Source organism: Macrosteles quadrilineatus, unplaced genomic scaffold (assembly GCF_028750875.1).
Source record: "Macrosteles quadrilineatus isolate MER2022 unplaced genomic scaffold, UCM_ALF_1.0 Scaffold_7__1_contigs__length_78375512, whole genome shotgun sequence".
In the NCBI taxonomy this organism is placed as follows: Eukaryota; Metazoa; Arthropoda; class Insecta; order Hemiptera; family Cicadellidae; genus Macrosteles; species Macrosteles quadrilineatus.
The window spans coordinates 7,076,282-7,088,351 of NW_026542600.1; the positions used below are offsets into that span (position 1 = coordinate 7,076,282).

Sequence of the window (12,070 nt, forward strand, 5' to 3'; positions counted from 1 at the left end):
AGTTATCGTGCTAACGGACACAAATATATATATTATATATTATACTGTATATAGGCCTAGGCATTCATGAATTTGAACGGATAGTGTTTTTGACCTCTGGGGACCTCAAAACAAAAAAAAGTAAATCGGTCGTGGGTCCAGGTCTTAACATGAGTACTAAGGTAATAGCTTAGGGATATGGGAAATTCACTAATTTTGTTTTTGTTTGACTACTATACAGTTCTATCTGTGGTTTTATTTACGGTTATCTAGCATTTGCTAGTTTGTGTACTAATCTTTTTATTTTTTTTTCACTTAAGGATGGCATCAAATTCCAATTCCCGAAATGTAGTGAAAACTTTGTTGTTTACTGATCGTGATGGAAAATGTTGGTAATAATTATTTAAACACTAAGAGTCACGCCATTAGACAGGTGGAATTAGATTCATGGCAATTAGTTGTTGGGATGATGGTACAAAGTAACGTAGGAACAATGGTGGGGAGGGTTCTTGTGCCGATTTTCTACATTCTCGCCACTCTAATTGACATACATGTACACTTTCCTTGTATTTAAAAATCCACAGGTACAGGTACACTTGAGGGATTATTGTGGATATTTTCTAGCATAAGTAAAAATTGTTTTAACAACTTTTCTGGATCAAGAATATGATCCCAACCTCAGGTAAGAAAGTACTATAGCATAGCAAGATCAGAACACAAACCTATCCAAAACTGGAGAATCGCACAAGAAAACCCACACAGAGAATTCACATAGTGGTCAAAACAACAAACGAAAAATCAAGAAAAAATAAGGTAGAAATAGAGTTTAGGCTAATCAGTGGACAAGGCTGAACAAGAAGTGTTTACCTGTTACTTGACCTAGGTTGAGAACTATATTGAGTTTGAAGGAGAAACACACAAATATGATTGAAATACATAAATATAAGAAGACATTTACAAATTCATAAATATTAATTTACATTATGTACAGAAACTTATACTCATCCTAAGTTAAAAATGTTTTCAGACCATCAAGACTTGCCAAGGGCGAATCGTACGAATGCAGAGACACCCTACGAGCTAACTCCCTACGATCGAGTGTTAGCAAATCCTATAGCTTCGGAGGATATGACCAGACTTCTAACAATAGAGTGCTCACTAAACAGGGTATGTAAACAGTTTGAACTTAGATCAAAAGGGCCTTGGTTTTTGGGATCCTTTTCTGAGGATAGCAGCCTTACCTGATTGGTAAATAGTCCAAACTGGCACAAAACACAAAACTTTACACTATACATAAAAGGTGAATAATTCCACACTAAGGAAGGTGAATCAATATGAATTAACTTGTACCCAATAAGGTAAACTTGCTATCCTTGTGCTGTGCCCGTCACCATTTCATATACCGAGTGTCCCACAAAGAGGTCCCTATTTTTGAATTGATATGACAGACGTCGGGAAAAAAACAAACAACATAATCAGCAATCGTATTTTAAAGTATCGAAATAGTTATTTGTGCAACTAGTGAGAAAAGTGAGCAATTGACTCACTCGAGAGAAATCCTTACTCACGAGCCGTAGGCGAGTGAGGAATGGTTTCTCGAGTTAGGCAATTGTACTTTGAACTCGAGTTGCACATTATTCTTTTCCAACAGTTACCATAAAACAAATAAATTGGTGAAGAAACATAACCTATTTTTACACAGAAGTGAACTTTTAATATAACATTTAATGTGAAGTGACAAATACAACAGTACAACAGCTGACCAGCTGATTTACAGCCAGTGCTGCCAACGTATTTCGCGCGCATACGACGTTGCCTGCATGCTACGCGCTCACTATTTCGTGCCTTCACGTTGAAAATCTGGAGTGAGACAAAGTAATTAGAGTGAGACAATGTTAACATTGTCTCACTGATGAGCGAATTGGCCACTTTGCTTTCTCAAATCAGTGAGAGAACATGTACATTGTTAGGTAACTGTAGGAAAAGGTCTTTTTCTCTGATATCCAGCCATTTTGTCCTAATGTGTCAGAATCAACTGATACACAGGGGTATTTCTTTTACATAATTATATGTGTGTTACAACTGTTGAGTTTAAGTTTGTGGAGTGTTCGGTGCGTCTAATATATTATCCCTTTAAGGTCAAATTTTTTTCTTTTTTGGCGAGTATAGGTTAACATTCAAGCAGTCGGGAAAATGGGGTGCGGCGACCGATACTTGCCATTCGACCGCAAAGATAAGCTTTTTTAATTTCATGATGGGCTTAGCCTCTGGATCGAAAATTGCAATATAAAATGGTTTATGTTACCTTTTGCGTCAACTGATCCTTGATATAGTTAAAATCAACTACAGCTGTTTCTTGCCTCTCGGGCACATCTTCAGGTTGTCGAACCTCAAGATAAAAGAGCTTTCATGAGGCATGATCATCTCATCTTAGTCATGACGCAACATCCACCGGCGCCTACCTCTTGTGTTTGTTACTTGGCCAAGTTAAATTCTTGTTATTTAAATGTTTTCCTATTCGTGTGTTTTGTCTATAACCGTAATTATTTACATTGACAAACTCATCCACAGATGAAAGCTCTTTTATCTTGACGTTCGAAAACCTGAAGATGTGCCCCAGCGGCATGAAACAGCTGTGGTTGATTTGAACTATATCAATGATCGTTTGACGCAAAAGGTAACGTAAACCGTTTTTTATAATTAAATTTTTCAATTTTTTTTTGTGAGTTTAGATTGTCATTTTCAAGCAGTCAGGAAAATGGCGGGCTGCGACCTATACTTGCCATTTGACTGCAAGTGGTTAATTCAAAAATAGGGACCTCTTCGTGGGACACCCGGTATGTAGGCTACCTAGAACCTAGAAAAAAGTTACTGGCCAAAATCCCTATTGATCTGGCTACAACAAATGTCCGTCTGGATTTTTCAAGAAACTAATAGAACAAAAACTATAAATCTTGTCTCGTTCACTCCCTCGCATAACAAGCACTAGATCATACTGACAGGATTATACGGTTTGGTTAAGTACCTGAATATAAGATATTAGTTTATTAAGTCGGTTAATTTCACAAACCAATGATAAAGGGCATCTGAATCTGGAAACAAGCTCATTGAACCTGCTACCTTCAATTATTGGTCGGATGTTGAGGAGTGATCTATTAGGGATTACGTCACAATGTTTTGGTGAAGTGCAGCCAACTTGGTTAGAATAAAGCTATCTCTCTTTAGCCAAGTTATGTATCAGAATAATTATTTTTAACATTTAATAAACAGTAAAGTATCAGCAAACTGACGCATACTTTCTTGCATTAACCATTCAAAACCCCATATAATGGGTATGTGGTGGGAGTAACGATGATATTATATAGGTGAAATCACTAAATTGCAATCACTTTTGAACCCTAGTTTACAGCGTTTGGGATTGTAAATTAAAAAAAAAAAAAAAGTCATTACAAATGAAATTTTAATGAAAATCATTCATTCAGGTTTTGTAAAATTATTATTTTCCATTATTTATTGGGTTTTTAGGGGAAACACCATTAAAAATCTAAATTTCCAACAACAACAAAACTTCTTGAAGATACCATAGATATGTACCCGAATACCGAATTTCACCAAAGTCAGACCACAGGTATAGTCTGCAGCTCTGTACACATCCGACACAGTTATTAATTTAATTTTGGTACTTGAAAGTGTTACTTTTTGACGGTTATTTTCAGACTCGGGCAGCAGTGGTGGGTCTGGTGTAAGTCCCTCGAGTTCTGGTTATAAGAGCCAGAGATCAGATACTACAGTTTCTGCAACTCCGTCACCGTCCGCTACTCCCCACCTAGCCACTCAGGTTAGTGACAACTCAAGGTGTGGTTATGAGAGCCAAAGCCCAAAGAGAACAATGGCAACTCCATCACCGCCCGCTACTCCCCACCAAGCTACCCAGGTTGGTGACAACTCAAGGTGTGGTTATGAGAGCCAAAGCCCAAAGAGAACAATGGAAACTCCATCACCATCTGCTACTCCCCACATAGCTACCCAGGTTGGTGACAACTCAAAGTGTGGTTATGAGAGCCAAAGCCCAAAGAGAACAGTGGCAACTCCATCACCGCCCACTACTCCCCACCTAGCTACCCAGGTTGGTGACAACTCAAGGTGTGATTATGAGACCCAAAGCCCAAATAGAACAATGGCAACTCCATCACCGTCCGACACTCCCCACCAAGCTACCCAGGTTGGTGACAACTCAAGGTGTGGTTATGAGAGCCAAAGTCCAAAGAGAACAATGACAACTCCATCACCATCTGCTACTCCCCACCAAGCTACCCAGGTTGGTGACAACTCAAGGTGTGGTTATGAGAGCCAAAGTCCAAAGAGAACAATGACAACTCCATCACCATCTGCTACTCCTCACCAAGCTACCCAGGTTGGTGACAACTCAAGGTGTGGTTATGAGAGCCAAAGCCCAAATAGAACAATGGCAACTCCATCACCGTCCGACACTCCCCACCAAGCTACCCAGGTTGGTGACAACTCAAGGTGTGGTTATGAGAGCCAAAGCCCAAATAGAACAATGGCAACTCCATCACCGTCCGATACTCCCCACCAAGCTACCCAGGTTGGTGACAACTCAAGGTGTGGTTATGAGACCCAAAGCCCAAATAGAACAATGGCAACTCCATCACCGTCCGACACTTCCCACCAAACTACCCAGGTTGGTGACAACTCAAGTTGTGGTTATGAGACCCAAAGCCCAAATAGAACAATGGCAACTCCATCACCGTCCGACACTTCCCACCAAACTACCCAGGTTGGTGACAACTCAAGTTGTGGTTATGAGACCCAAAGCCCAAATAGAACAATGGCAACTCCATCACCGTCCGACACTCCCCACCTAGTTATCCAGGTTGGTGACAACTCGATGTGTGATTATGAGACCCAAAGCCCAAATAGAACAATGGCAACTCCATCACCGTCCGACACTCCCCACCTAATTATCCAGGTTTGGGACAACTCAAGATGTGGTTATGAGACCCAAAGCCTAAATAGAACAATGGCAACTCCATCAACGTCCGAAACTCCCCACCAAGCTACCCAGGTTGGTGACAACTCAAGTTGTGGTTATGAGACCCAAAGATCAGATATAACAGTTTCTGAAACTACGTCACCGTCCACTCCTCCCCACCTAATTACCCAGATTATTTACAACTCCAGGTGTGCTCATAAGAGCCAAAGATCTGATAAAAAATCTGCAACTCCATCACCTTCCCCTACTCCCATCCTAGCTACCAAGATTATTTACAACTCCAGGTGTGCTTATAAGAGCCAAAGATCAGATGCAACTCCATCACCGTCCGATACTCCCCACCAACCTATCCAGGTTAGTGACAACTCCCGGTGTGGTTATGAGAGCCGAAGATCAGATGCAACTCCATCACCGTCCGCTACTCCCCACCAAGCCACCCAGGTTAGTGACAACTCCTGGTGTGGTTATGAGAGCCAAAGATCAGATAGAAGATCGTCTGAAACTCCATCACCGTCCGCTACTCCCCACCTAGCCACCCAGGTTAGTGACAACTCCTGGTGTGGTTATGAGAGCCAAAGATCAGATAGAAGATCGTCTGAAACTCCATTACCGTCCGATACTCCCCACCTAGCCACCCAGGTTAGTGACAACTCCCGGTGTGGTTATGAGAGCCGAAGATCAGATAGAAGATCGTCTGAAACTCCATCACCGTCCGATACTCCCCACCTAGCCACCCAGGTTAGTGACAACTCCTGGTGTGGTTATGAGAGCCAAAGATCAGATAGAAGATCGTCTGAAACTCCATCACCGTCCGCTACTCCCCACCTACCTACGCAGGTTAGTGACAACTCCACACATGAATAGTTCCGCCGAACAATGTTGCAAGTAACAAAAGTGAATATTTTCAGAGTACACTATCATTTTGGGCACGCCAGTGCTAACACAGCCATTTCTAGTTTCCCGTGAATTAAATTGTCTGTTAGTTAGTGCTGCCAACCTGTATATTTTCAAAAACTAAAATATCGAATACAGTAGGGAATGCCATTTACATCGTTGTTCTTTAAAAATCTGAAGTTCGTAAAATATATCAATTGCAATATTGTTCGGCAGAGATATTCAAATTTTATATACAATTGTTGTATTAATGTTTACGCTACAAATATGGAAATTCCTTTAGAGGTTTCTCAGTTCCAACAATGGAAGTGACTTTTAATCATTTAATTGATGACGATTCTCTTCAGATTGCCAATAAATCAATCTAATACTAATAAACTAGTAATCTGATCCAGAACAGTTCCTCCCTGATTCCCTGGAATAGGGAGTAGTCTTTTTCAGTAACGATTTTCATACGTCTATCACATAGGGGTTATCATAAGTTAAAACTTAACCTGCACTGTGATTTCTCAAAAACCTTTACAGAAAGAACCAATATGTATTTATTTAATAACTAAAACCATACTGTATCCAAAGGATGGGAAATGATGCTGCAATTGAGGAACTAAATAATAATTTGCTATTGAGTACCGTATGTTATCTTTAACTTTTCTTTTAAGTTTCAGTTTTTTTCAGAAGCAAAAAGAAACACTGGATTTAATAAATAAATAAGATTTTTATTCCTCTGGAATTTTGTGAGTATTTAATGCATATAAAGGAACCTCCAAACAGAAATGTGTTTTGAGGGGCGCTGTTTTGGTTTGTTTTGTTTATTATTATCTTGTGATTAGTCAGGCTGGGGTATTACCTAGTTTTTCAAAAACTTTGTTTAAGTACCTCACTTTTTGTTTCTGTATATAGTTCTGTGTTTTTTCAATGATTTTTAACTATTTATTTTCTTGTTGTCTTTGTTATATTTAGTGAAGATTCCATGTTATACTATCTAGAATCTATGGCCCTTTTTGGCACCTTTTTTTGTTAACCAGGTCTATTGTAACATCTGTTATTTAATGACCAATAAAGATTTATTTATTTATTTATTTATTATCACTGGGACGGTGGCGTCGTCCTGTAATCCAGCTACTTGGAGGTCACGAATTGTGGATATTTATAGGCATGCACAGTGGATGCGATACTCCCTGGTATGAATTAACGTCCGCACTAGTGAATACTACGACTATCCGCAGTATTATCCTTATAACTAGACCAATTCATAAATACCAAGGCAAAAATGTGGTTTGGATTCCACTATAAATTGTAGGTCCATCAGTTGCCGTATGGGCTATTAATTAACAGCTGTGTCTAAAGAATATGTCGGCCTTAGTCACTAATAAGACTACAAGATCGTGCCATTCATCTCCATTCATACTTGGCTTAACCCATTGACGCCGACATTTTTTAGTGTTACTCGTCTGGCTGCCGCAGGCCCAAAATCCTACTTACAAGCCCAGCTGGTTTTTTATAAAAAAATTGTTATATTATTTTTTATGATGTTTAGAAATATCTTGCTTGTTGTTTTGCATATTTTTAATCATTTATTTTTTGGAAAAAAACAGAGGTTGTGTTTCCATGGAAACCAGATATCACCCAAAATCAGCTGTGGTAAGGTAAAACAAATTTTTTCTATGTTATTAGGCCTACTTATAAAAGTAAACAACTGTTGATTTTCCTACGTAGGGAATTAATTGAACTTTATGACAATAGTGTCATTTGGTGTCTGGATTCATCTTTGAATTTGTAAATAAAATTCACTTAAAAAAAGGTTTTAAATTTTTATTTTTTATAATGTTTTTTTTTTATTTTACACTTTGATTATCCAACTAAATTTTTTTTGTTTCCTGGATAAAGTGGCAAAAGAATGATTTAATTATTGCTTAAGGGGTTCTTTCTGTAACAATTAGAGTTAAAGTCTACAAATTGGGTGAAATGAATTGTCGACCGCGGGCACTACAGGCAGCGCATTAATTCCTTCCCCATTGGGTTAAAATAACTACTTTGTATGGTCACCATTTCATTGAAAAGTATTAAAGTATTGTAATGTATTTTATCTGATGCAATATTTTAATGTAGGACGAAGAAAAATAAAGATTTATTTATTTTAGCTAAATATTTTTCTTCTCGACAAAAGACCATTAATAAACTCTGAAATAGGAATCACAACCTATATACTGTATAGTTCATTGGTTTTAAGGGTAAATGCTGTTGAAAGGAGCATTGAATAATCTAAACCAGAGGCCCAAGTTTTGGATGTGTAACAGCACTTCATCTTCAGAGCCAACTACTATTTATCTTTTTGAATTTACAAAATTATACTGTGTAGCCCATAGTTGGAATACAGTTTAAATAATGAGTAACATAAACAAACATTTCAGCTTTCTAACCAAAGTGGTGCAGTTTCCCCGGACATAGAACAAGATGCTGTGTTTTGGGCCGTCACTAGCATGGCATCCGTCCCAATTGGATCTGTTCTAATAAATCCACAGGTAAGTTCCAGTTGGGTATGTGCTAATACATCCTCATATAATGTACGGGTGAACAAATTTATTTCTATTCTAAAGAAACTGTAACGAGAATACCTGACCCACAGTTATTTTATCTCAAAGAAATCACTTAAAATTCCTCAACCAACCTTGGATCAATTGTTGCTCGGATTAAATGCTTCTGCCTATGCAAAAACATATATCGATCGGCTAATCCACCCTGAATTTTATAACTGGTTGGTTAACTACTTTATTTAGAAATGTACAGACCATTTTCAGCAATAATATTGAATCGTAAAGTGTAGGTAGATTTGTTATTTATCACGTGGGAAATTAAACCAAAAAAGCTCACTGACTTTTTCAAGTATTTTACATGTTTTAGTTGCCTGTTTTATTCTAGGTTGATTGATCCATCAGGTTCAGTTACAAGACCTGTAATATAAAAAGTTGTTTAATTGAACTCTTTTAATATGTGGTCTTTATAATGAACTATGTAGTTTAAAACATTTTTTACAATATATTTATTTAGTTGATACGTTTGATCATCTTCAAACTCTGAGAGCTGTTTTTGTCATTACTTAGACTGGGCGACCGCTGAAGAACGATGATGGGTCGGTTTATCACTATCATCCTGATAATCCACCGAAGATAGTTAGCTCCACAGAGCAGGCTTCTGCGGCCCCACCAGCCCCTGAGACCGGTGAGTGAAAGTAAAACTAAGAACATAGTCGCCTGTTCCCAGCTGCCGCCTCCCCCGTCGTAGCGATCGCACGGAACGTGTCTACTGCATATAACGCAAACTCCCTGTATGTCTGCCATAGTAAACAAAAGTCAATGATACTCCTCAATGATCACAGCTGGCAACCTAGCCTGTCATATCTATTAACAAAAGTGAGAAATCTGGTAAGTCCTTTGTATTGGACGCAGCACAGTAGGTTTTAGGTTTCAAACTCCGCTGTCTTAGAGTTTTCATGTCGTAATTTTTGTGGGCTTCACTAATCTTTATTGACTGGTGATATCCAGGACTCGGCATATACAGTTATATACACATTACACACAAATGTCCTGGAGTTTCAAGTCTAATGTTTCACGAACCTGAAAAAGTTAGAATTGAACTCCAAGACAATTGCTTGTGTATGTGTGTGTGCCTAACTGTGACGAGTACTGGATATCACAAGACAATAAAAAAGGGGAATAAAGCCCCCAAAAATACACATAAATTAATAGTACCTTAAGGTGTGTCATTTTAAAATAGAATTAATATGAAGAACACTCTTGAAATAGTTGGTAATGTCAATGACATGGTTTCTTTTTCAGTGGCACAACTAATTGCACATTTTTAAAGATTCTACCTAACTTTTTTGCATGATCAGTATATTGTCTAAATATTATGAAGATATTGAGTTTTTTGGTTTACGGCTCTAAGAGAGTTAAATGTATTCAAACGCTTGTTAACAGGAACAACAACGAATACAGGTGGTAGCGGTCAAACTACAAGTGTTCAGAGTCAACAACCCACTGTGGCAGAAGAACCCTCGCTTGCGAACCCACCCCATCCCCCGGCCTCATACCATCAGGTGGAGGAGCCCCATTTGGGTGAGTCAGCAAGTAAACTGGAAATTTTTAATCATCCATCTTCATCGTAGGACGTGACTAGACTCACACACACACACGCTAGACTCTAATCCTGAACCGTTTAAACATAACTTCATGCTAGGCCTATAGGGTTGCATTATCATTTTTTATTTTATAAACATAATCTCCTTGCGAATAAATCTCATAATTTAAAACGTATTGATTGTCAATATTAAAGTTCTCTATATTTTAAGTTCTTTTAAAGTACAGTAGACTCCCTCTCATCCGGACTCCTCGGGACCGAGGCCAGTCCGGATAAAGGTTTTTCCGGTTAAACCGACGTCCCCAAAAACTCGTTAAAACGGACCGTTTACTGTGATATTGGACTTAAATTTAGGAGAGCATTATTGTATTTAGACACGTGATTACTGGTCTCAAATCTTTCCCACGAGAACAGTCGTTTCAGTGCTGTCCACTTCCTGCCGATCTAGTCCGGTTAAACTAATGTGCTGATAAAAATTGTCCGGTTAAAGAGATGTCATTTCCGCCGAGTGTAGTCCGGTTAAACCGATGTCCGGTTAAAAGGTGTCGGGATAAGAGGGAGTCTACTGTATCTTTTAAAGAAGTTCCCTCCAAAAATAGTTAAATTGCCAATATTTGTGTAGTTATGTCCATGAATTGAATGATTAAGAAAAGCAGATACTTAAGTGATTCTAACTTCTCATTTTATGTTCTTTGAAACACATTGATTTACTAATAAAGCTAGTAATAAAAGTCTTTCATTTCAATCTATAATTAGAATACTTTTTCAGTTACAGGTTTAGATACTACTGGTGCTACGAATGTACCCTTGGCTCCTGTTTATCAGCACATGCCTCCGCCAGTACCTACGTCCATAATGTATAACCCTCCGGCGGAGAGCTACCCACCTCCGACTAACAGTGGCCAACCACTGATATATTCGGTTCCGTACAACAACGTGCAATATACTACAACGCCAATGACTGCTCCTGCCCCACAGCTCAACACACTGGTAAACAATAGAGTCTCGATAATCCTAATTAACCCTTCACGATAGGATTTTTTTAGACCAACAGACCCTGCTACGGTAGTTTTTTTTTCGCAACAAACCATCCCCCGTTTTACCCTTTGTTGTTCGACATGAATATTGGTGCTGGTGTTGATAAAGTTCATAATATCATTATCAAAATGTAAATAGCTCGCGATTACAAGGTACTTGATTGTCTACAGGGAGATTCAGATAACACGGAAGTTCAACTGTATCACACAGCTTAATAGAAATTAAGAAAAGAAAGTTGGGTTTTCTAAAAACCTTATTAAGTTTACAAAAATTTATTTTACATAGATCAAAATTTCACAAAGTTTAAGACTTTACTGCTTACGTTAGGTTGGCACCAAACCGAGTTTTTAAATTTCTGATGAAAAGATTCATGAATTTCCTTATAGTTATTTTCAAGGATGGCTAAATAGTTATTCCCTTATGTTATTCATAGTTGTAGATCATGTAGATTAGAGTGACCAGCGAGATGTGCATACGCACAAGAATCCTTCCTCCGCCACTATTACATTTTTATTTTGTACCATCATGTCAACAATGTATTGCTGTTGGATTACCTTAACACCACTAGCGTCTGGTGATGTGAATCTCAGTTCTGTAGGGAGCCTTTCCCTTATCTCTTCCTACGCAACATGCTTATTGACTTTTGACATTATCTTTACTTATTTCCTCCCATAATAATATTGTTGCTAGTTTTAATATTTTCTACACAAATTTATTACTAAAAATAGAAAGTAGATTGTGTCAAACAACCTACCTTTAACAACCTTTTTAAACTAATTTTTGAAGAAGGTGTAAGCAATATTAACCCTAACACAAAAATAAATTTTCCTTATAAATGACTAAAAAAAGGGTGCACAAAATTTGAAACTGGACCATTTTACATGGGATTAAAAATCTTCAATCAATTACCTAATTCATACAGAACTCTATGAAAATCAAATTTTACAAGCTGAAAGAGACTTTGAGCCAAAAACTTATTGTAAAATTGATACTTTTTAAAAGATTTAT

General features: G+C 38.0%; 1 protein-coding gene across 3 annotated transcripts in view; it reads left to right on the plus strand.

Annotated features, from left to right (window-relative positions):
- LOC128997940 (R3H domain-containing protein 1) overlaps positions 1-12,070 on the plus strand; it is a 71,227-nt gene that overhangs the window by 42,753 nt on the left and 16,404 nt on the right. For all 3 annotated transcript variants that reach the window (XM_054423789.1, XM_054423787.1, XM_054423788.1), the window contains exons 10-15: positions 1,007-1,146; positions 3,696-3,817; positions 8,299-8,409; positions 8,989-9,106; positions 9,865-10,002; positions 10,794-11,014. In XM_054423789.1, the coding sequence (XP_054279764.1) occupies positions 1,007-1,146; positions 3,696-3,817; positions 8,299-8,409; positions 8,989-9,106; positions 9,865-10,002; positions 10,794-11,014 (850 nt within the window). The remainder of the gene's footprint in view (positions 1-1,006; positions 1,147-3,695; positions 3,818-8,298; positions 8,410-8,988; positions 9,107-9,864; positions 10,003-10,793; positions 11,015-12,070) is intronic.